Raw genomic sequence first — 19878 nt, 5'->3', positions numbered from 1 at the left:
AGCACTTAATTCTGAGGAGGGACTCTAATGTCTGTAAATTCCATCTCCTCTCGACACTTTAGTTTCATACTTTCTATTGGGCTGTAATGGTGCAGGTGAAGCCAGTCTTAACGTTAAGTATCTGTGGGGTTTTCTGTCTCCAGGAGGTCGCAGACAATCACGAAGACAGCTGAAGAGTGAGCGGGACAAGCCTCTACCACCGCTGTTGGCTCGTGTCAGTGGCAACATTGAGGTTAGACTTAATTGATTGTGTATCCCCCAACATTGACCCAGGTGAATAACAGTGCATGAACTTAGTTTTGAGTTTGAGTTATTTGCTTACTACTATCTGTGTGTGTGTGTGTGTGTGTGTGTGTGTGTGTGTGTCAGGTGCTGGGCTTTAATGCGCGCCAGCGTAAGGCTTTCCTCAATGCCATCATGCGCTGGGGAATGCCCCCTCAGGACGCCTTCAACTCCCACTGGCTGGTGCGGGACCTCCGGGGCAAGAGTGAGAAAGAGTTCAGGTAATACCACTCTCAGGCTTCACCATGGGACTTTTAGCACCTGCCATTCAAATGGGTTTTGGTGTGATCGGATAGCAACCGGATAGTGTTTGACCGCATGAAAGCACAGGTGTACATACACTCAAGACACATTGAGGATGGATTGTGATCCCATCGGCCAAACCACCTCTGGATGTGGTCAGGGACTGTGAAGATGGCCTTGAGTGGGATGTAGGCCGGGTGGAATGGGGTTGCAGGTAGGAAACACACACGGCGCAGGAGACAGTGGCTTTCTTAAAAAATAGCTATTTATTTACAACAGGGTAATTCAAAACTCAGATAAACACAAACTGAACAGAACTAAAGCCCTAAAACAGACAAGGTACAACTCTGTGCTCACAGGTTTGGTTTAGCACCTTCTCCCAGCTTTCTTCCAGCATGTTCAGTCTGTCCTCCCCTCACTAGACAATGATGTGCACCTTTTATCAGGCCGCCCATTGGGCTAAACTGGTCCAATTAGAGTTAATTGAACCCCTCCACAGAGGTGGGGGAACCCGGACCCAACCATTCACGTAGGGGAGTCCAGTCCTTCTTCCCCCTTAGGGCCACAGTGAGAAGGGGGAGGGATTTCACCTTCTCACAGGGGACCCATTGTGTGATCACACTGAACACAAGTGTAAATGCAATTGCGTTTGTCAATCTTCACACAACAACTACGTGGGCGGAAGTACACGATCATACTTAGACTTCACACATCCACATGAGACCTGGTACGGTTGTTGCCCCACATGGCTGATATGGAATAGAAGGTTTGTGTCCCTAGGTGTGCGTTTCCCTTGGTGCTAGCGCCCCCTGAAGAAGGCTAGGGGCAAAGCACTTTTTGGGCAACAGTTTTGCCAAAAATTCTGACATTTTTATGTCAAGCTGGCCTCCTGGAGGCGTATTACGATTCATTTGTTGAGTGGAGCCACCTGCTGAATATTGTTCAAAGCAAAATTCTAGCGTTTCACCAGCCAATATCTTGTGATGTGAGATTTGTTTGATTGTGGACATTGAAAATGATAATATGTGTTTATGTGGGCATATTCTGACTATGACTTGAAATGCATAATTTAGTTAAAATGTTCTGTGTGGATGTGTGTGCCAATGTTTGCTTGTGTGTGTGTGTGTGTGTGTGTGTGTGTGTGTGTGTGTGTGTGTGTGTGTGTCTATGTGTCTGTGTGTGTGTGTGTGTGTGTGTGTGTGTGTGTGTGTGTGTCTGTCAGGGCCTATGTGTCCCTCTTCATGAGGCACCTGTGTGAGCCAGGTGCAGACGGAGCAGAGACTTTTGCTGACGGCGTCCCGCGAGAGGGACTGTCCCGCCAGCACGTCCTCACCCGCATCGGCGTCATGTCTCTGGTCCGCAAGAAGGTACCGGACCGCGTCCTCCATCACGGTTGCTTCCTGCTTGAACTTCACCGCGCCACACATTTGACAGCTCTCACAGCTAAATCTACTTCATGTACTTCTGAAAGCTTGTCTCTCTCAATCAGTACCAACACAACTTGGCTTAATTGACTGATTGAAGTGTTCTAAAGAAGTGTTCTCTGTGGAGTTTGGCCTCCAGGAGGATCACACACAGCTCCACACACACAGCTTCACACACACAGCTTCACACACACAGTTTCACACACACAGTTTCACACACACAGCTCCACACACACAGCTTTGCACATACAGACAGTAGATTGGCTTCACAACAGTGCCAACAGTGTGCACAAGTAAAAACAGCCGTATGATGGTTGGTATTTTAGTGGTTTTGATTAAATGGTAAAAAGACAGATAGTAGGATGTAACGGCCTTTTGTATTGTGGTTCAATGTTCATGTTCAATGACAGCTGTCTAAAATGTATTTTTTTTTGTTGTTGTTGTTAATTTGTTTCTTCAATGTTAAAAAAGGGAAAGAAGTTTGTTTCTCTGCTTTATCCTCTCGGTTTGGAAAAAACCCTTTTGAAGTGTGTTCAAACTGCTCGTCATATTAAATGACATTTCTTTTTCCGCAATATTTATTTGGCTCCTAGCAGAGCCCACCTGATTTCTCTGCCCTGAGCTTATCAGTTTAAGTAGACTAATTGGCCCTTCTCACATTTTAGAAATTTTGAAACTGTCACATTTTAAGCATTCAAGCCTTCTTAATCCCTTCTCCTGGTGAGTAATCTCCTCCTGTGTGTGACTGTGTGTCTGTGTGTGCGTGCGTGCGTGCGTGCGTGCGTGAGTGCGTGTGTGTGTGTGTGTGTGTGTGTGTGTATTGTAGGTGCAGGAATTTGAGCACGTCAACGGGAAGCTGAGCTCCCCAGACCTGATCCCTGCGGGGCTGGAGCTGAAGAAGCTGACGGAGGGCATCTCCTCCGACCCCAACACCCCCGTCCTCGCCAGCCCCTATCCCACCCAGCCCAGCACGCCTGTGCCCTCAGGTGAGCCCGTCCCGTCCCGTCCCACGTTTACTGTTTACCATCTCTGCCTTAGGCGCTCATGCAACCCAAACACACCACAGCATACCGCCGAAGGGGACCTGGATTCCTAATGCTAAGCAGTCAGTCAACTAGCTAGCTGCTGTGGGGATGATGAGCACCTACACTCCTGAACACTCCTGCATGGCCCATGTTTGGAGATGAACCCCCTTCCTGACAGCAGAGTACTACAAATTTGAAAAGGACTACAATCCTACGCCTAGCACCAGAGTCACGAAAATAATCCAAATCCAATCGACATCTGAAATCTCACTTAATCTCACCTCACCGTTGCTACAACATCAGACACCACCGGCAGTCAGACATCCACCCTGACATCAGCCTGAGGGTGGGAAACCTGCTCTGTTTGTGCGCTTTCATGGATGTGTGCTCTCAGGACTGTGTGATATCAGTAGAGTGTGTTTATGGTTTATAGTCACAACACCTCAGTATCTGTATGGTACCCAAACTGTCAAAATGTTTAGCATAATGTACCCACATTATGAAAGGTTTTGTGTATACTTGTCTGTGGAATGCCTGTGGAATGTCTGTTTCCTCACTATAATCGCGACTGACCTCCTCTGTGCTTCCTGGGTCTTACAGAGAAGGCAGAGTCGGCCTCGGGACCTGCTGAGGAAAAGGAGGCCACTGAGAACACTGACGGGGCCAAAGCCGCAGAACCTGAGGTAGGAGTGCCTCCCAGCGCTGCTTATGTTAGCTCTCCTTTATTCATCCATCCCTCCTTCATCACTAAATTCATCTGCTCCCACTCGGTTCTGTCCGGTCCGCAGGGGCCCGCCGGATCCGAGCCCTCCCCTGCTCCAGAGAAGCAGCCCGAGGGCGAGGAGTCCAAAGGAATCTCGGAGGACAAACCTGCGGAGGAGAGTGAGAACACGGAGACAGCGGCCGCACAGTCAGGCCCAGCAGCCAATCCCACGCAGCCCTCGGGCAAACAGACAGAGTCATCTACCAGCCTGACAGCGGCTGCTACAGGTAGAGTGTGATCATAGAAAATAAATATAGTAATAGGCATTGCTAAAACCTGCACTGGTTCCGGTTACTTAGTAATATCCAGGCAAAGTGCTGTGAATATGTTGTGTTTCTTGTCAGGTGAATGCAGTGGATGGCCTCAGAAAATGCTATCTTTCTTCCTCTGTAGTTTTCTCATTATGTACTCGTCTGTATTTAGCAGACACATGCAGAGAAGCAGAAAAGCCCCAGGAGAAGCCTGAGGGTGAAACTCCCTCTTCCAAAGAGGACAAAGAGCAGAAAGCAGGTTTGTGTTTAAAGGGAAAATATATACCCACATTCACACACATGAAAAATAATTTTGAATGGATGATAATTCGCTAGCTCTTAAACTACAGTTTAGAATTGTGTCTGAATGGATCAGCTCTTAAAGTTCTGTTCAGGATTGTGTCTTTCTCGCTTCTTGGTCTTAAGTGATTTCCCTAGGAGAAAGGTGACAACTTATGTAACAGACTGTAAACAATCTCCAGCATCTTCTTCTGTGTGTTGTGTGACTATCCTCAGCCTCCTCGGACGAGCCCAAAGCAGAGGACGTCCCCGAGAGCCAGCTGAACGGAGAGAGGGACTCCAGGGACGAGACGGACGAGAGCCTGAAGGACGTGAAAAATGACTGCAAGACCAAGTTCATGTTCAACATCGCCGACGGAGGCTTCACAGGTGAGGGCGGATCAGGTGGGGAAACCGCGCCGGTAAACTGAGGATCAAACAACCGCCGTTAGCGTTCACTTTGACAGCGCGTTCCCAGGAGAGCTCGAGTCTCATCCGATGCCTGGAGTGCTGACTCGTGTTGTCTCACAGGCGGCTACTGTTTGTTTGTTTGTTTGTTTGTTTGTTTGTTCGTTCCCCGCAGAGCTGCATACCCTGTGGCAAAACGAGGAGCGAGCAGCCATGTCTTCGGGCAAGACGTACGAGATATGGCACCGCAGGCACGACTACTGGTTGCTGGCTGGCATCGTCACGTATCCTTTCACAGCCTTTCTTCTTCTTTCTTTTTTGTTTTCCCTTCAGCGGCGTGTCTGTTCGAATGAACATTAACAGAAAAACCAGAAACGCAACACCTTTGTCCCTGGAAAGAGTGTGAAGAGACCTTTCTCAATATTTGGCTACGTGTCTGGTTGTGTTTTTCACCCTTGACAAACTGGTCTGCCACAGACACGGCTACGCCCGCTGGCAGGACATTCAGAATGACCCTCGCTATGCCATCCTCAACGAGCCCTTCAAGACCGAAATACACAAGGGCAACTACCTGGAGATGAAGAACAAGTTCCTCGCCAGACGCTTTAAGGTGGACTCCATTTCCTCCCACATACAGCACATCTCAATGTCTACAACATTAATGGACTTCATAGTAATTCTCTGTAAAATGAAAGGACGTGACAAAGGCAAAATACTCAGTTTCTCAGTTTAATTCAGGTACTCAGAGTCTCAAAGCAAGTGCCATAAGTAGTCATTATCAGACACTGGTGGGATATTTATGAAGCCCTGTATGTGAGATCTCTCTGGGCTGCGTGGTTGATGTGGTGTGGTCGTGTGTCAGTTGCTGGAGCAGGCGCTGGTGATCGAGGAGCAGCTGAGGCGGGCGGCCTACCTGAACATGACCCAGGACTCCACCCACCCGGCCATGGCCCTCAACACGCGCTTCACCGAGATGGAGTGCCTGGCCGAGTCCCACCAGCACCTGTCTAAGGAGTCCCTGGCCGGGAACAAGCCTGCTAATGCTGTGCTTCACAAAGGTGTGTGGGCCATCCGCAGAACTGTCATGTAAACTAATGCCTAAATAAGACTCATGTCTTTGCTGTAGTTCAGGAAATAAAATAAAAATGATAACATCTTAATTTCATATTATGACACCTATCCAAGTCATATAATGCCATGACAGAGGCCATTGCTAATGATGTAATATGCAATGTTAGTCAAGGGTCATGCTACTGCTACTGGTTATTGTCTGTTATCTATCATAGAAGTTATCAAGTAATCTGTCATGAAAGCTTGCATCGGTACATTTTCAAGACATGACATGGTTATGTCAGTCTTGTAGACCGACCTTTCAATTTGGCTAATTGTTACTAATAACGGTGTCAGTTTATCCGTTTTTAATAACTCTATGATGTTGTTGCAGTGCTCAACCAGCTGGAGGAGCTGCTGAGCGACATGAAGGCGGACGTCACGCGCCTGCCCTCCATGCTGTCGCGGATCCCCCCGGTCTCGGCTCGCCTGCAGATGTCTGAGAGGAGCATCCTGAGCCGCCTCACCAGCCGCGGCAACGAGCCGCCACCGCAGCAGGTCCGCCAGCCCGCAGGACGGGCAACCTCCCCCCGCACCCACACAGAATCTCACCTTACACGTCGCGTACAGTGTTAGTAGCCATCACGGTCACCATGATAGTGTGTGGTCCTTTTGCACTGTTTTTGCACTCAATCGCAAAGATTGTGTCATTTAAAGGAAGACATTAGGGAACTGTTATTCTTGATTGATGGCAGTCATACTAATGTGAACACCTCTGGCACCATGCACACTGCTGATACCATCATGCATCTGGGTTAACCTGTAAGGCGCTCTCTCTCTCTCTCTCTCTCTCTCTCTCTTTCTGTGTGTGTGATCTGCAGCCATACCCTCCGGGCACCTATGGGTGCTCTCAGATGTACAGTGGCAGTTTCGGCGGGGGGTTCCGAGGGCCCGGGGGAGCCCTGATCAACTACAGCCAGATGCCTCTGGGACCCTACGTCAGTGGTGAGAGACCCCCATCCATTAGGGGAGATACATTTGGTATTACAGCACTGTGAACCTTTGGAAACTTTTTAGTTCCTTTATCTGCCGTACACTTTACACTTCTCAAATATGCCGCAAGTTAGTTAGTCTATGATTACTGCTATGACTAAGCATTAAATAACTGCAGAGGTCTGCAGACAGTCATGGCCCTGGAGCCCTACAGAATAAACTCTCATGAGCACCTGAGAAGTGGAGATTTTTTAGATTGGATTTCAAATAGATTCTGCAGTAGGGAAGATATTCAAGAGAAGGATTTCACTGGCCTTCACTACACATCAGTTCACATCTGTGGTCCAAACGTAGAGTGTTGGAAGGACTTTGCCAGTGTCCATGTGAACCACGTTGTGACCTGTTCCTCTGTCCTCTGTAGTGTCCTCCAGTGGACCTCCTCCATCTGGATACCTGGAGAAGAAATCCAGTGACCCTCTGAGAGACGTCAACACCCCTGACCTGAAGTCAGGGAAGCCCAACGACGTCATCTGCATCGAGGACTAGCTCCTACCCCTGCCCCATTGATCTGGCTTTACGAAAAAGAAAGAAAGAAAAACACTCACTGGCTAAGCTAATACTAAGCGAGTATTATTATACAGATATTGTATTAACTAATCGTATTGATTGCACTTTTTTTGTCTTTAACAATCCCCCTGGTAGAGTATCTTCAATCTGGTGTTTTTATTTATTTATTTTTTCCCCGTGGCGTGTCTCTAATATGAGATACAGTTTCTTTGTCCACCATTGGAAAAGAAGGTGCGTCACGGGACCTGGCACAGCAAGCTCGTGTTGGAGTCATCTTGAAGAGGATGATTTATCAGCCCCACCACCAGTCATTTTTGCCATTGTCTCTCTGTCTCTCTTCCTCTCTTGCCCCGTGTGGAGTTGTGGGTATTATCTCCATTGTGGACGTGATGCTGGATGGACTTTCACGGCTCTGCGTGTTGAGGTGCTACTGGATCCAGAGAAGCCCCTTCCCTTGGCTTCTTTCCCTCCAGGCCCCCTCCCAGATCTCCCACTGTTTCTCTGTCCTTTCCACGCTCCGTCTCATGAACATGTGGAGCCTGTGGATTGTGCCCTGGAACAGCCTCGTGTTCAAGAAGAGTCATCTCTCCCACCTACTCACCCACAGACAACAGAGCCTTGCGGAGGGGCCCGCCAGGCTACCACACTCTCGGATACTGCTGAAGTAGAGATATGTCCCCTGTATATTTTATGTATGTTGTATACTGTACGACAGCATGGCACACAACTCTCTGCTTCTGATGAGTTTCTGTTTGTTTCCTTTTTTTTTTAAATCCTGGTCTACAGTTTCCCTTTCATAGCAGCTTCAGTTTAATTATAACGTAATCAGGATCCCTTTTCAGGGGGATCGAAGAACTCTCTAAAAAGAATATTTTGCCTGCAATATGCCTCAAAACTTTGGCTGTATTATAAATGACTTGCTACTCTGCAGCTGCAATGCTGCATTGCGGTATGATTTTACCCGGCTGAAAATCTCAGATGTAAATAGTTAAAGAGAAAGCCGTTTATTTTCCCTCACAGAGTGACAGGAAGATAAGTCTTTACTCAAAGGAAACAAGGCAGCCATGTGCAGTTTAAAGCATTAAAGCAAGCAGCATTAATTTAATGTTAATTAAGCAAGCAGATAAACGATTGCTAGGATTAGTTTGTGCGCTGCTTCGGGATGTAAACAGAGGTTTTGTAAATGTTCTTTGAGCCTACCACATGAATGTTAGAGAGAGAATGTGAAAGCCCTCCCTACCCTGTGGTATGTCTCATGGTAGCTGCACCAGGTTCTGGAAGCAATCCATACTGTGATGACTTTGATGGGAGGGTATCATAGAGGGGGGGGGGGGGGTCCCTTTTCATAGCAAGGAACAGATAAAAATAAGTAAAAAAAAAAATAACAGAAGTGCTTGCATCACTATGTCACCTTTCGGCCTCTGATTTCTGCTTCATATTTCTCCATGAAAGTGCGATGTGTATTCAATGCGAAGTATAACGTTTTGTGTCTGTGAAGCGAACGTAAAACAAAACAACAGAAAAACTAAAACTGTGCCACTGAACAGTTGTTCGGAGCCGTGTGCTCTGTGTGTTTCAGGGTGTGTGTTTTTGTTCCCCGGTGGAGGAGCGAGGTACAGTGAAGTTCATATTCTAGAGACAGCATGACAAGTTCGCCACAGAAACAGCACTCATACTGTCCGTCTGTGATTGTCTGACTACCTTGGAAAACAAAAAAAAATAACGTTTTACTGCTATTTTTTGTCTTTTAATGAATGTCTTTTCAATATTTTTATCAACAACCTCCTTATGAGGTGTTTTGTTTTTCTCCAAAGACCAGAGGCATTACTCATGTTCTTTTTTTAAAAGTTATGATTCTCCTTATACGATGATGATGATGATGATTATGATTATTATTATTATTATTGTCGTTGTTGTATTAGTACAGCGCTTTACTGTGGAAATGTAAGTCTAAAATGGTGTAATCTTTATGGGGGGTCTGGAGCAGTGCAATGTATGAAGCAGGGGTGCGTCATGTCTTTGAGTATTTCAGTGTGTTTTGATAAAGAAAAGGCACTAAGTGTCTCTAAGTGTGGGCCAGAGATGGGACTGTTGAACAGGTGACCTGATGACCTTGAGATTTTCTGCCTTGCGTGTCCTCCTTGGGCCAAACCTGTGTTTGTCAAATGACTGAATGAAGCACTTTATCTGGGGAGAGATACTGTCTCAAGGTGTCATTGGAGTCCAAGTGTAAATGACGGCCAGACTAAAGTCGGTTCTTTGAAGTAGTTAGTGCGGTAGACATCATTAACACACAACTTTGCAGCCCCCTCTCAAAACCCTCTTTCAAAAGAGCAGCCTTCGATTCAGGTTGTTCTCCTCCAAACGTATGTATGTACAGTCCACTTAAGTACCAAGCTCAACCCTTTGATTGTGTGCCTAACTCGGGCCATAATGCACAGTGGTTTTGAGTAGTTTTGAGACAAAATGCGTACGATCAAGCTGTACGAGCTTGTGTGTAAAACTCATCCAACATAGGCTCATAAGGTAACGTTTCCCTGGCTTGAACTCACTAAGTGATGTCAAAATACCAATGCTCATTTGCTTGCAACTCTGGCATGTCATGTGACAGTTGTTGGTGTCCACAGACATCTAAATGTTCAGTAGGCCATACACTTACAGTAGCCCAGACCAGAGACAAGAAACCAATGCCGTATGAAGACCTAACGTTTTCTCACTCTACAGTATTTTGTTGGATGGAGGAAGTCAAAATTTGACCCAGATCTTTGTAAGCAGCCAGTTATTTTTTTTGTTTCTGTTTAGTCAAATATAGTTCTGTTGTGTTCTTAGTTCATCAGAGTGCCGAAAAACGACTGACTATAGCTCTAAATGAAATGCAATCAAACTGAAGCCAGTATGAATGTAGGAAGTATATAGCAAACATAAGAGGCTTCAGTCTAATACTATTCAATGTATTTACACTATTCACTCATTAACTCTTGGCTTTAAAAGCTATCAGGAGACCTTGGCTGCGGCACCGTTCGATGTGAAATACGCACAGCATGTAGAAATGTTCTCTGTCGACTTTGAGGAGGCAGATGTGTATTTATTAAGGAAAGGAGGTGTGATCAGTTATGGAATGCAGTATTTCGCTCCGGTGCGAGCATTTGTTGTGAACAAGAAGTGAAAAGGACATGAACAATGAGTCATCATCTTTTCCTTTGTACTCAGTGTATTTGTTTAATGTGTTTTAATAAATTCTCTCAGTAAGAAATGAGAAACCAAATGGATGTGTTGTAATTGCTAACTCTGATGGTCTAATGCCTTGCATTCATGTTCCATTAATTAACAGTTAGTTAATTAGGAGTGAACTTTCAGACAGTGCTACCCTACAGATAATATTACTGAACAGTAGCCAATTCAGATTGTATGTTGGCTTGCTTGTGTTAATTCATTGATTCATTAATTACTTAATTAATTATGTGAGAGACCCTGAGTGAAGCATAATTCATTCATTCACTAAACTTCAGATTGTTTTTTGGAATACTTCAGTAATTTGGTTTTTTCATGTATTAACTAACAATACCAACTTTAATGCAAACCATTTGGTTTTGAGATCTGCTTTTAATGTTTGCAATGTGTTTCATGAGCATGTATGCCTTTACCTCTAAAACACTGTAGTGTACTAGTCTAGTGTACAGTCTGGGACCTCAAACCATTGGCTCCACCTACAGGCTAAACTCAAAACTACACCACCAGCTCTAAGCACACACATTATCAAAAACAGAACCATGATTGAAAAATTTTCAAAGAGAAATGATTATAGATGCCATAGCCCAAAATACAATAGTCTTTCACACCAAAACTGTTACCGCACAAACTCCAATGTATCTCCTCCTGTCATTAAACAGTGTTTTTATGTTTTAGCATGGAGGTTGGAATACAGCACATTGCACAAAGATAACAATACAAATAGTGAATGTCCAGTTAGGAATGATGTAGTACTCATGCTTGGGTCTTAGATGAGTTATTAAATCCACTGGGAACTATTAGTGATTAGCGGAACTCTCCCTCTGCTCTCACTGACGTCTTGCCCACTAAATGGGGTTGCAGGAGTTTCTGTAGGATCTGAGGCAAATGGCTTGTTTCTCTCCCGCATAGTTCTATTTCTGCTCCTGCAGGGAGGCTTTGAGATGGCGTAATCTCTCAAGCTGGGCCAAACACTCTCCCTCTACTTTGTACTTTCTCTCTCTCTCTCTCACTCCCTTTCTCTCTGTCCCACTCATTCTCCCTTCCCTCCATCTCTCCTTTCAGTGCATTTAGTCCCGCCCCCTAGCCTGCAGCCCCGGCTGTGATTGAACAATGAGCCGCCACTCTTCTGATTGGCTGTAGCCCAGGAGAGCCGTTTTGGCCCTGCCCTGTGTGGGCCGTGTCCGTTTAACAGCAGGGGGGGTGGGAGGGAGAGAGAGAAAGAGGGGAGGGGCCAAACTAAAGAAGGGAGAGAGGGAGACAGGGGCCTCTGTCAGCAAAAGGGAGTGTGTTTGTGTGTGTGTATGTGTGTGTGTGCGAGAGAGAGAGAGAACGCAGGAGAGAACCAGAGTGGGACGGCCAGTGCTGTGCAGAGAACGGGGAACTTAACTCGTGTGTGTGTGTGTGAGTGAGTGAGTGAGTGAGCGAGCGAGTGTGTGTGTAGGAAAGTTAACCGCTCAGGATATTCTCGGCCGCCCGAGCCCCAGTGACCTGCCTGCCCGGTTACAGAGAAGGTGCCCCTGAACAGGAGCAGCAGCAGCAGCAGCAGGAGGAGGAGGAGGAGGAGGATGAGGCAGGGCTGCAGACGCTGGTCAGTCTCGTAGCGTGAAGTTGCAAGGGGTGGTGGTTTGGGATTAAAAGCCTGACAACAGAGGCACGGCGCTCGAGACCAGCTGGCTGGAAAGCACTGCAGCACACAAGGAGGTGAGTCTGCTCATGTACTTTATCATCCTGTCCTCTGTGGACATTTATTTTTCTCTCTTTCCCCCTCTCTCTCCCCCTTTTTCTAGCTGACACACACACACACACACACACACACACACACACACACACACACACACAGGCTGTCTCTGCATGGCCTCCTTGCAACAAAGACGAGGGGGCAGTGTGAAAGGACATTGGATGGGGGTGGGAGAGGAGGCTGCTCTGTTTTGTGTGCTCTGCCCTGCTGTCCGCTAGCCCGTGGCTGTCGAGGGGAGAGAGGAGAGGAGAGGAGAGGAGGGGAGAGGGGAGAAGAGAAGGGGGGTACGAGACACAAAGCCCAGGGGCTTAGTCTCAACGACAGTTTGGTCTGGACAATTAAACAGGCACTGACCTCCCAGGCTCCTCTGTCAGCACTGCTCCTCTTAATGCGACGGAAACAAGGATGGAGGAAGCCTCGTGCTCCTCCAGCGTGTGAGGAGGAGGATGGGTTGGACTGTGGACTAGGCCTACCCTCCTAAACTTTAGTGCTTCCTAACAATGCAATTAACAATAAGATAACAATTGGTTCATTTATATTTCATTACTGTTAAGTGCTTGTAATTTAGCACACGTTAATTGAACAGCATGACCACACACATGGGAGGCAGGGGAGGAGGAGAGCTCCTCATGATGGGATGTCCATCTCCCTGGCTGGGTCTCACAGGCCCTCAGTGCATTGGCATGCAGGAAGGCAACCTTATCATCCAGCCTCCCCCCCTAATCTGGCTCTTGGATGGAGCTCTCTTTGCTTATCCCTTCCCTTCCCTTTTCACCGATTTTTCCATCCCAGAATTCCATGGGAACGACATTTCTTTTTTCTTCCTGTTTGCACCGGGAGTTTCTCTCCCCTTTCTTTTTGTTTGCACCCCCCCTCCCCCCCCCCCCTCTCTCTCAAACACACACACTCTCTCTTGCCTTAAAAGTGTTGCTGTCATTAACAGTCCGTGCGTGTCCCAGGGGGAGCTCGGGCACAAACGCACCCTGTCAGGGGGTCCCCTCTCTCCCCAGCGTGGTAGCCAACGGTGCACAGCTGTGGCCCCTGGCTCTCCAGGGAGACAGCAGGGAGCTGGGAGCGGCGTGGGTGGAAGCCTCCCCGGGGGACCCGACCCTGGATATCGCGTGGAGGGTGTGCCGTGTGCGTCCTGCCTCTCACGCCATGCTTGTTTTGAAAGGTGTGCGGGTGTGTGTCTGCCCCATAGGACGGCGAGCTATGTGGCTGACAGTTTCCTAGCGCTCCCTGCAAAATTTGCACACTTTCTCCAAACTGATCTATTATAGCCATAGAGAGCTAACCTGACTGACTACTTTTATGGACCCAGAACTGCTTTACTTATGTGAAATATCGGTAAACTTTATAGTGTCCTAGTAATGTTCTCACATGATAAGAGATATGATCAGTGTTATGTGTGGGAATACGGCACATCTCTGTGTCATCAGCAGCAGGTCACTATTGTTACCTTGAAGGCATTCCCAGGGGCTTCACCTGGCCTGGACCATCTGTGATCGGCTTTATTTATGTATGACCTTGTGTGCCATACTTTCTATGGTGAAAATAACGTCTATGGTGATTTGACACTCTCATCTCAACCAGCCCATGCACTTTTGGAGAGTTAAGCCTTTAAATAGTTAGACAAGCAAGTTCTTCATGTTTTCCAGAACAGAACAAGGAAGCACTGACCATATACTGTAAATATTCCAGACTTCACAAAGAGACCATATAATTACAAAAATCTGCTGCTTGGACCGTCTGGGAACTAATGACTGACTGTCACAGCAGTCTATGTTGTGGAGTCAACATATATTTACATTGTTCGCCACAACTAATTATTTACACTTCAGTGCCACCTGTCTACATAGGACATTGTCAGTGAGCGCTTGGTTTAGGGCAGTGGCTGCTCATGATGGGTTTAGGGCAGTAGCTGGCTGCTCGAGTGGAGGCTGAGATGTGGGCATCAGCCGACTCCTCTGACAGAGGTTATCCTTCACCGCCTCCCTGCACCAGCTGTGGGGGAAGAGCAGCAGCAGCAGCAGCAGCAGCAGCAGCAGCAGCAGCAGCCCACATGTGTGTGAATTATGCATCCATGCATGTCTGAGCAGGGCATCTGAGCAGCTGGCCCTGAGACACAGAGCGTCAACAGTGAGACAAAGAGGGCCGGATCCCAGGCAAAGTGTCCATGTGTTTTTGTGTTTGTTTTTGTGTTTGTTTGTTTGGATGTTGTTTTATTGCTCCACCATTTAGGAAATGTATGGGTACATTAATATTCTTTATGCTCTCTGCGTTGTCTACAGTGCAGCACACAGCGTCCATCCTGAAGGTTTATGGTTTTTGGGTTATTTTGAATGTTCAGCTAGTCCCTTGAGCCGTCTAACACTGCTCTCCATCACGTAATAGGTTGAGACAAACTGCCAACTATATGCACTTCAAGCACCGCAGAGGTTAGGATGTCATTATGTTCAAAGAGTGCGTATCCTAAAAGACTGGGATTTATTTAGTGTCACGTTATGTAACAGTATGTGAAAACATGGGGCAAAATGTAGCCAGCATTTCTCTCTGCTCTGGTTTGCTTTGGCAGCAGGGGATGACATGATCTGTCTGTGTGTGCAGTTCACACAGGGCCGTATCTCCTTAAATGGCTTACTGAAGCTCTTACCACTGATGGTGGGAATGCCTGACCTTCCCTCTCCTCTGCACAGGAGCTTCTTTGATCCAGCACACAATGACACACCCCCATCCCAACAATCACTTGTCCTTTACCGCAAGACTGCTTTTAAAGCCCAGACCTGATGGGGAGGTGGGGGGATCAAGCTATGCTTTGTCAGCAGCCATCACCCACACACCCTTAAAGGAATCCCTTCCGAGTAGGTGGTAAAGAGTGCGCCTCCTCGCCTACCACTCCACCGCTGAGAAAATTCCATGTTTGTTTACACCGCGCCAACAGCAGCTGTGGCCGTGTGGCTATTGTCCATTGATCCGGACACACACTCGCGGTCACTGTGTCTGGCCCCCGCGGCTAGCCTGTGCATTATGCATACGGTGGAGGAGAGACTCCGGCAAGGGGTCCCGGGTGCTGAGCGCATCCCTCTTGTCACCAGGCCACTGTAAACGCCAGCTACTGCAAAAAGTGCCTCACTGTCACGCCTCTGTGTTTATGGACACATCGCCTCAGCCACTGCCACCCAGCACGAGGAACAAACACTGCTGTCATAGGCTGGCATGTTTGTGTCCAGCTCACTGCTTACGTATGTTAGATTGTAATGGGTAACGTGGTAGATGGTGGCATGTGGTCTTGACAGTCTATATTACACCTTGTTGGCCCACCGATTTTTAGGGTATACGACACATTCCAGAAATGTTTTTGCTCTGATCCGCTTAATGTGTATTAGAGGCTCTTGTTTATGTAATGATTCACCGTAATCACTTCATCTGCTGTGCCACCAGACTCACAGGCTCAAGCACACCACTGCACACTTGCTCCTCTCAGTGACCCATTGGACTTTTCCAAACATTTCTCTTCCATATAATCCATATAAAGTGGAGGTCTGATATTTCTATTATTTTATATTTCTATTATCTCTGTAATTTTATTAAAAGCACTGACTTTTTTCTTCAGTCCAAAAAGCACATCCACCTGACACCACCTGATCTACTTGATATCTGATCTCACTCATCAAGCCTGTAAGTGCAACAAACAGCCTTATTGTTCTTCTCCTGACAGTCCATGCCGTAGGTGGGATATCAAGGTCAATGTCCCCAATCTGACCCCTCTTGTTTGAAGTGTTAGTCAAAAACATGTGAACAGAGGTTTGAACAATGTTTGCACGCACTACTGGTGGGGGGGAATGTCTGCTTTAGAACTCAAGGTTGCAATCCTTCGCTCACCACTGGGTTTTGTTGTGAAGCCACATGGTCTCCAAGGTTGTGTCTGGTTGAAATTCAAAAGGCCTTCATTTTGAATGTGTTACTAAATTTTAATACCTTAACTCCAAACACTTTAACTATTTTTCGACTGGTATGACTAAAACATCTCCTGTTGAGGTCACTGGAAAGAGCAAGCAACTTCTAAATCTTCGGCTCTTATTCCTTTGGGAAAGCTGAATCAATAATCCATAAAAACACGTCTAATAAGTGTCCTTTGATGAGAGTGCCTTCTGAATGACCAAGCCTGTCCATTGTAAATAGCTGGATGGCTTTGAACTCCTATCGTTTAGATGTTTACAGCCTTAGCAATGCAGCCTTACATCAAGATCCTCTGTTCTGTCTGCATCCAGCCAAACCTCTAACATATTTCATGGAGCTGACCCCTTGACCTGTGAGGTAATGAACTTTGTCAGTGACAAAATGCTGGAACAATGCTTTGAGAGTTTGTGCCGAGGGGTTTCCCCACAAAGGCCTCTTTGTGCATCCGAGGACTGAGTGGGCCTGTTACAGAAACTGTGTTTGTGGTGCTCTCTTATGCCAGGACCAGACTATATGAGAATTTTTTATAACAGAATTTTGTCGTCACCAACACATTTCCGGCATCGGGCCCGAATATTAACATGGGGAATGACAAGCTTGTCTTGTAGAGTAACATCATCGAAGAGCAGCGATGTGGCATCTGGGACGCCCCACTACACCCCAACGAAATGTCTAGCATGTCCGAACTCCTATGATGTGTTCCTTCACGTTGACCAATAAGACGACAGAGTGCTCTCTGGCGTACACACAGCGAACCTGGTAGCTAGCTCCATTTATGTAATGTTCTTGACATAACACATTCATTACCTCAAGTTCTCTTTGAAGGATAGACAGCCCATACTGTCACACAGGTAATTTCTTTCTTTGCTTTTTCTTGGCTGAACACAAGACCACCAGCATCACACATAGCACTTCTGTAGCCATCACACTTCTGTAGCCATGATTGACAATTTCTTGATTCGTCCTCTCTGACGACCTGGACGTGGACACACAAGGACGTAAACAATGAACTGTCTGGGTCAGACTTGTAGTATGGCCAGTCTCCCAACCAAGACACGCCAAGACTTGATGGCACTACGATTGCCTGATCTGACATGGTGAATATCGTGAAAGACAAAAATATTGTCTAGTCTGATCCCGGCATTAGTGACCAGCTCTGGGATCAGAACCACATGAACACAAGCTACGAGAATACTGTCGCAGGAAGGCTGCTGTTAAAACATGTAACACATTTTCATAACCCTTGGAAGGCATTACTGAATACTTTTCCTCATGGACATCCCAATTCCAATTACTGCTGTACCTAGTAGAACACATGGAAAAGATGTAATCCCCTGAGTGTTAAATAGAATCTCACAATCAACTGTAAAAAGTATCAGGCCCTTTCTTGCAATGATGTAAGTCCTTTGTCACCAAGTCACTATGTTCCTGAGTTACTGAAAGCCCCATGCTGACTAACACACTGGCTGTGTCACCATCTAGATTCATCTTTGCACACAGATGAGATTTCTCTTGGCCTGCATTGCCATGGAATAGCCCAGGAATGTCTGCATAGTGCCTTTTTGGAGGGGGGCTGAATGAGTCCCCTTTCAGTGCAGCAGATGTGGAAACAATGATGGGGGTCACTCATGCTGTTTAATTATATCTGTGTGCTTAAAAACCTCCATCAGTGCCAATGTCTTTGTGGTTGAAGGTCTTTTACGGGACCCCAAGAGAGCCTGCGGTACTGTAAGTCGTTAAGGGGCTCTATGAACTGAAGCACATCTAGTGGGCTAGCTGTACTACTCTGTCATGTCCATGCATCTTCAGCCTGACATGGATGTGCGGACTTCGTGTTCATAATGTCCCATTGAAAAGAAAATGAGGTCATATATTTCTGATAGCATAAGGAGACAGTCGTTTTGGCACCGAACTGTTAAGTGATAACGGGACGTTTGGCTGACAGTTTGTGTATCCTGGCATTTGCTCTGCTTGAGGCCTAGAACTGTCAACATCTTGTGATGTCATTCTCGTTGGACACGGAGGAAAGACCCCTGTGGGAGCCAGGAATGTTGGGCCAGGGAGGAAGCAGAGTGGAGTTCATCGAAATGCAAAGCAGATGCTGGGGAGAAAGTCCCTCGTAAAGCTGGCAAAGGGCTGTCTGAGAGGTGAAAGTGAAGCTAATAGCTGTAGCATTTCATTCAGTGCTGTGTGATTGTGACAGGGCAGGGAGAGATAGGAGGACTTTGACATGTTCTGCATGTTAAAGGCTAGGAATGATAATGAGCTAGCAGTTAGCTAGTAGCTGTTTATTCTGTTTGTCCTCTGGGATAATATTTGTTCCATGTCTTTATGAAGTGTTTGTTTTTTTTTAAATCCCAGATCAGTGTTGTTTTATGGCTAATTCAATGTAAAATGTCTCTTGGCTTTTGGAGCACCTCAAGCAAACCTCCTTTAGGCTCTTATGGGCCTCTTGAACTGTAAGTTATCATATCAGGAGTGGTAACTGCCAGACTAGAAGTAACAAATCCCACAGGTCTAAAAAAACACAAGACTCACCCATGCAATCATCCAAACACGAAAGCTCCTACAAAGATAACAAGACTGTGTGCTTGGTCACACTAGCAAGTCTTACGCTGGTACTGAGGTGCACTTCATTGAACCGCATCAACTTTTTGGTGGATTCTGAAGTGCAGCCTATTACTACTAAGAGTGCTGTTTAGTTTTAGTACCATAATGAGAGAAATACTTTAATGGGTGGAATTAATCTCTGTGTAAAACCTTTTAGGCTGTTTAATTATGTTAAGAGCCCCTTCATCAACCATATGCCCACTTGTACCATCAGCTTAATCTCCTCTCTGTTAGATACTGCCTCTCTCAGACACAAGAGTCTCATACATCCCCGCGGAGAAAAAAAAGGTTCATATTTTGCTGAAACTGACTGGACACACCATCTTCCTCTTCAGGAAAGATGTCACGAACCAAACCAGTGACATGTGAACAAAGAAACGTTTGTGATGTTGAGTAGTTTGAATAGTTCAATGTTTCTTTCTCTACAACGCAACAGTAACATTCCAGGGTTGTGTTTGTTCTTTCTGCTGAAGTTCTGGTTAGGACTTTATGTTTATTTTTGTCAGTTGTTTGTGTGCTATTTAAAAAAAAGATGATTAAACAATATTGCAATCTCACACACTGTATTATACAACCTTCCCTGCAAAATGTTTTGCTGTACAGCAGAGGAATGTTCACCTCCCCATAAAAGGAAACACTGGAAAGTTTTATAAATGTTATTGCATACACCACTGAATGTAAATATAAACAGTGTTAGTTTTCTTTTTACACACTGCATTTTTCGTTTGGCTTATGCACAGATTTGAATTGTTCTTTTGGCTGAATATAATACCCCCCCCACCCCCCCTTCCACACACACACACACACAGTGTAGATGATGTCTGGTATGTCCAGTACCTCATGTTAACACTTAGCAACTCAGCAACATTATCTTCTTGAATAGGGACTCAACATTATTTAAAAGAGATTCAAATCTAAAATCTAAATTTAAAGACAAGGTATACACCTAAATGTGTTTTCTTTTTATATGTAAACTAAAAGATAGGACTTCAATGTGACAAGACACATTAATGCTGGTGTTAACATTTTTTCAAAATTACCATTTTTATACAAA

The 19878-nt window shown here is 46.1% G+C and overlaps 2 protein-coding genes across 9 annotated transcripts in view; both read left to right on the top strand.

The window, feature by feature from the left end:
- The window catches only part of chd5 (chromodomain helicase DNA binding protein 5), a 41065-nt gene extending 30515 nt beyond the window's left edge, over positions 1-10550 (top strand). For 5 of the 6 annotated variants that reach the window (XM_031567353.2, XM_031567354.2, XM_031567352.2 and 2 more), the window contains exons 27-40: positions 144-232; positions 370-503; positions 1748-1892; positions 2776-2935; positions 3575-3657; positions 3763-3964; positions 4161-4247; positions 4505-4657; positions 4851-4959; positions 5153-5285; positions 5538-5733; positions 6120-6283; positions 6607-6730; positions 7140-10550. In XM_031567353.2, coding sequence (XP_031423213.1) covers positions 144-232; positions 370-503; positions 1748-1892; positions 2776-2935; positions 3575-3657; positions 3763-3964; positions 4161-4247; positions 4505-4657; positions 4851-4959; positions 5153-5285; positions 5538-5733; positions 6120-6283; positions 6607-6730; positions 7140-7264 — 1904 coding nt within the window. In that variant the 3' untranslated portion in view covers positions 7265-10550. The remainder of the gene's footprint in view (positions 1-143; positions 233-369; positions 504-1747; positions 1893-2775; positions 2936-3574; positions 3658-3762; positions 3965-4160; positions 4248-4504; positions 4658-4850; positions 4960-5152; positions 5286-5537; positions 5734-6119; positions 6284-6606; positions 6731-7139) is intronic. The other variant, XM_031567350.2, reaches the window with a different exon arrangement.
- A 1215-nt stretch (positions 10551-11765) lies between these two features.
- arhgef10la (Rho guanine nucleotide exchange factor (GEF) 10-like a) overlaps positions 11766-19878 on the top strand; it is a 112273-nt gene continuing 104160 nt past the window's right edge. For 2 of the 3 annotated variants that reach the window (XM_031567347.2, XM_031567348.2), the window contains exon 1: positions 11767-12217. The gene's annotated coding sequence lies outside the window, so the exon portion shown is untranslated. Of the gene's footprint in view, positions 12218-19878 lie in introns of all 3 variants that reach the window. The other variant, XM_031567345.2, reaches the window with a different exon arrangement.

Source organism: Clupea harengus, chromosome 5 (assembly GCF_900700415.2).
Source record: "Clupea harengus chromosome 5, Ch_v2.0.2, whole genome shotgun sequence".
NCBI lineage: Eukaryota > Metazoa > Chordata > Actinopteri > Clupeiformes > Clupeidae > Clupea > Clupea harengus.
This window is presented reverse-complemented; position numbering and strand designations above follow the sequence as displayed.